Source organism: Perkinsus marinus, assembly GCF_000006405.1.
Source record: "Perkinsus marinus ATCC 50983 genomic scaffold scf_1104296969420, whole genome shotgun sequence".
Taxonomy (NCBI): domain Eukaryota; phylum Perkinsozoa; order Perkinsida; family Perkinsidae; genus Perkinsus; species Perkinsus marinus.
Genome location: NW_003202857.1, coordinates 24,274 through 25,777, shown reverse-complemented (window position 1 = coordinate 25,777; position 1,504 = coordinate 24,274). Strand labels below are relative to the sequence as shown.

Genomic DNA, 1,504 nt, shown 5'->3' with positions numbered 1-1,504 from the left:
TCTGAGCTCAGCCGAGGAAAGGGAGGATATATTCCTTCTCCAACAGTGATCGTCAACAGGTTCATACCAGGCTACACGCCAAGAAGAGGGGACTTCGAAGTGGACTATGATGACTGCGCCGAACTCCTTCTCGCAGATATGGAGTTCAACCCCTCAGATCGACCCGAGGACACCAAAATAAAGGCTGGTGAGGACGGTGTTGGAAAAGTCGTCGTTGACGAGTGCTGGCAGATGTCCTGTTGGCCTACAACGCGCGGTTGTCCCTTCGTGAGGAAATGAAGCGTTATGTTGTGGCTCGACAGATGGTTCTGCAACAGCCGCCGTGCAGTGCATCAACAGGGGGTGGGGGAGTTCCTGCACCCCCTCCTGTGAATGCACATACGCGTGCAGGTGTGTTGATAGTGTGGTGACTTGTGATGAGAATGTATGTGGCTTAGGGCAAATCTTGAGTCGACTTCTCCGACCTGTGGAAAGGTTTTTTGATTCTAAGGACGACTGTGAGGAGTTCAAACAAGTAAGTGGTGGTAGATTCGGCTCGGGGAATTTTATGCAACCGGCCCGTTGTCAATTATTGAGGAGTGTTGGCTCGGAAGGAGTTTGGGGAATTTTATGCAACCGGCACGTTGTCAATTATTAAGGAGTGCTGGCTTGGAAGGAGTTTGGGGAATTTTATGCAACCGGCCCGTTGTCAATTATTGAGGAGTGTTGGCTCGGGAGGAGTTTGGAGAATTTTATGCAACCGGCCCGTTGTCAATTATCAGGGAGTGTTGGCTTGGAAGGAGTTTGGGGAATTTTATGCTACCGGCACGTTGTCAATTATTAAGCAGCGGTGTTAATGGTTGCTCGCGATTGGCTCGGAAGCAGTTCGGGGAATTTTATGCAACCGGCCCGTTGTCAATTATTGAACAGTTACTGTTGGAGGAACAGAGGATCGAACACAGGCTAGAGGAGCTGGAAGGGATGAAGTCGGACGAGACGGCCTCTGCTGATGCATCAGCACGTCAAGGCACCATACCAGATGCATGGATGAGGAAACATGTTCTTAGGAAGCGACGAGTTAATAAGGATATTGTGAGAAAAAATACCCTCACCAGGGATCGAACCTGGGACCTCATTGACAGGTGAAATCCGAGTGTGTCAAGAACCTAGGCGAGCAGGAACTTGCGTGGTGTGAAGAGGTTGATGTATCACCACATCACTTCGCACTAGTACGGGATGCACTCGTACGCGAAGCCCTGAAGGGCATGGCAGGAGGAGAAGGAAGAGGAGCTCAATTGGTGAGTGTTTGCAGTTGCCCCTTCCGAGAGACAGCTTTGGTGGTGTAGGTGCTGAAGATCTCTCGAGCCGAGCCTCTTAGTCGTACATTCAAATTCGAACTGGAAGATGCAGGAGAGAACGCTCACGTTATGGCCCCTCGGAACCCCGAGCGAGCGTCACCAGCGGCAACTGCAGGCGGCTGAGAGGATGACGTGGAAGGACGATTTCTATTATGAATTACTCGCCT

General features: G+C 51.0%; 1 protein-coding gene across 1 annotated transcript in view; it reads left to right on the top strand.

The window, feature by feature from the left end:
• Pmar_PMAR006706 (hypothetical protein) overlaps positions 1-1,504 on the top strand; it is a gene marked incomplete at both ends in the record, with an annotated part of 5,737 nt that overhangs the window by 759 nt on the left and 3,474 nt on the right. Inside the window, 3 exons of the mRNA XM_002767951.1 lie at positions 60-187; positions 232-390; positions 438-514. Coding sequence (XP_002767997.1) covers positions 60-187; positions 232-390; positions 438-514 — 364 coding nt within the window. The remainder of the gene's footprint in view (positions 1-59; positions 188-231; positions 391-437; positions 515-1,504) is intronic.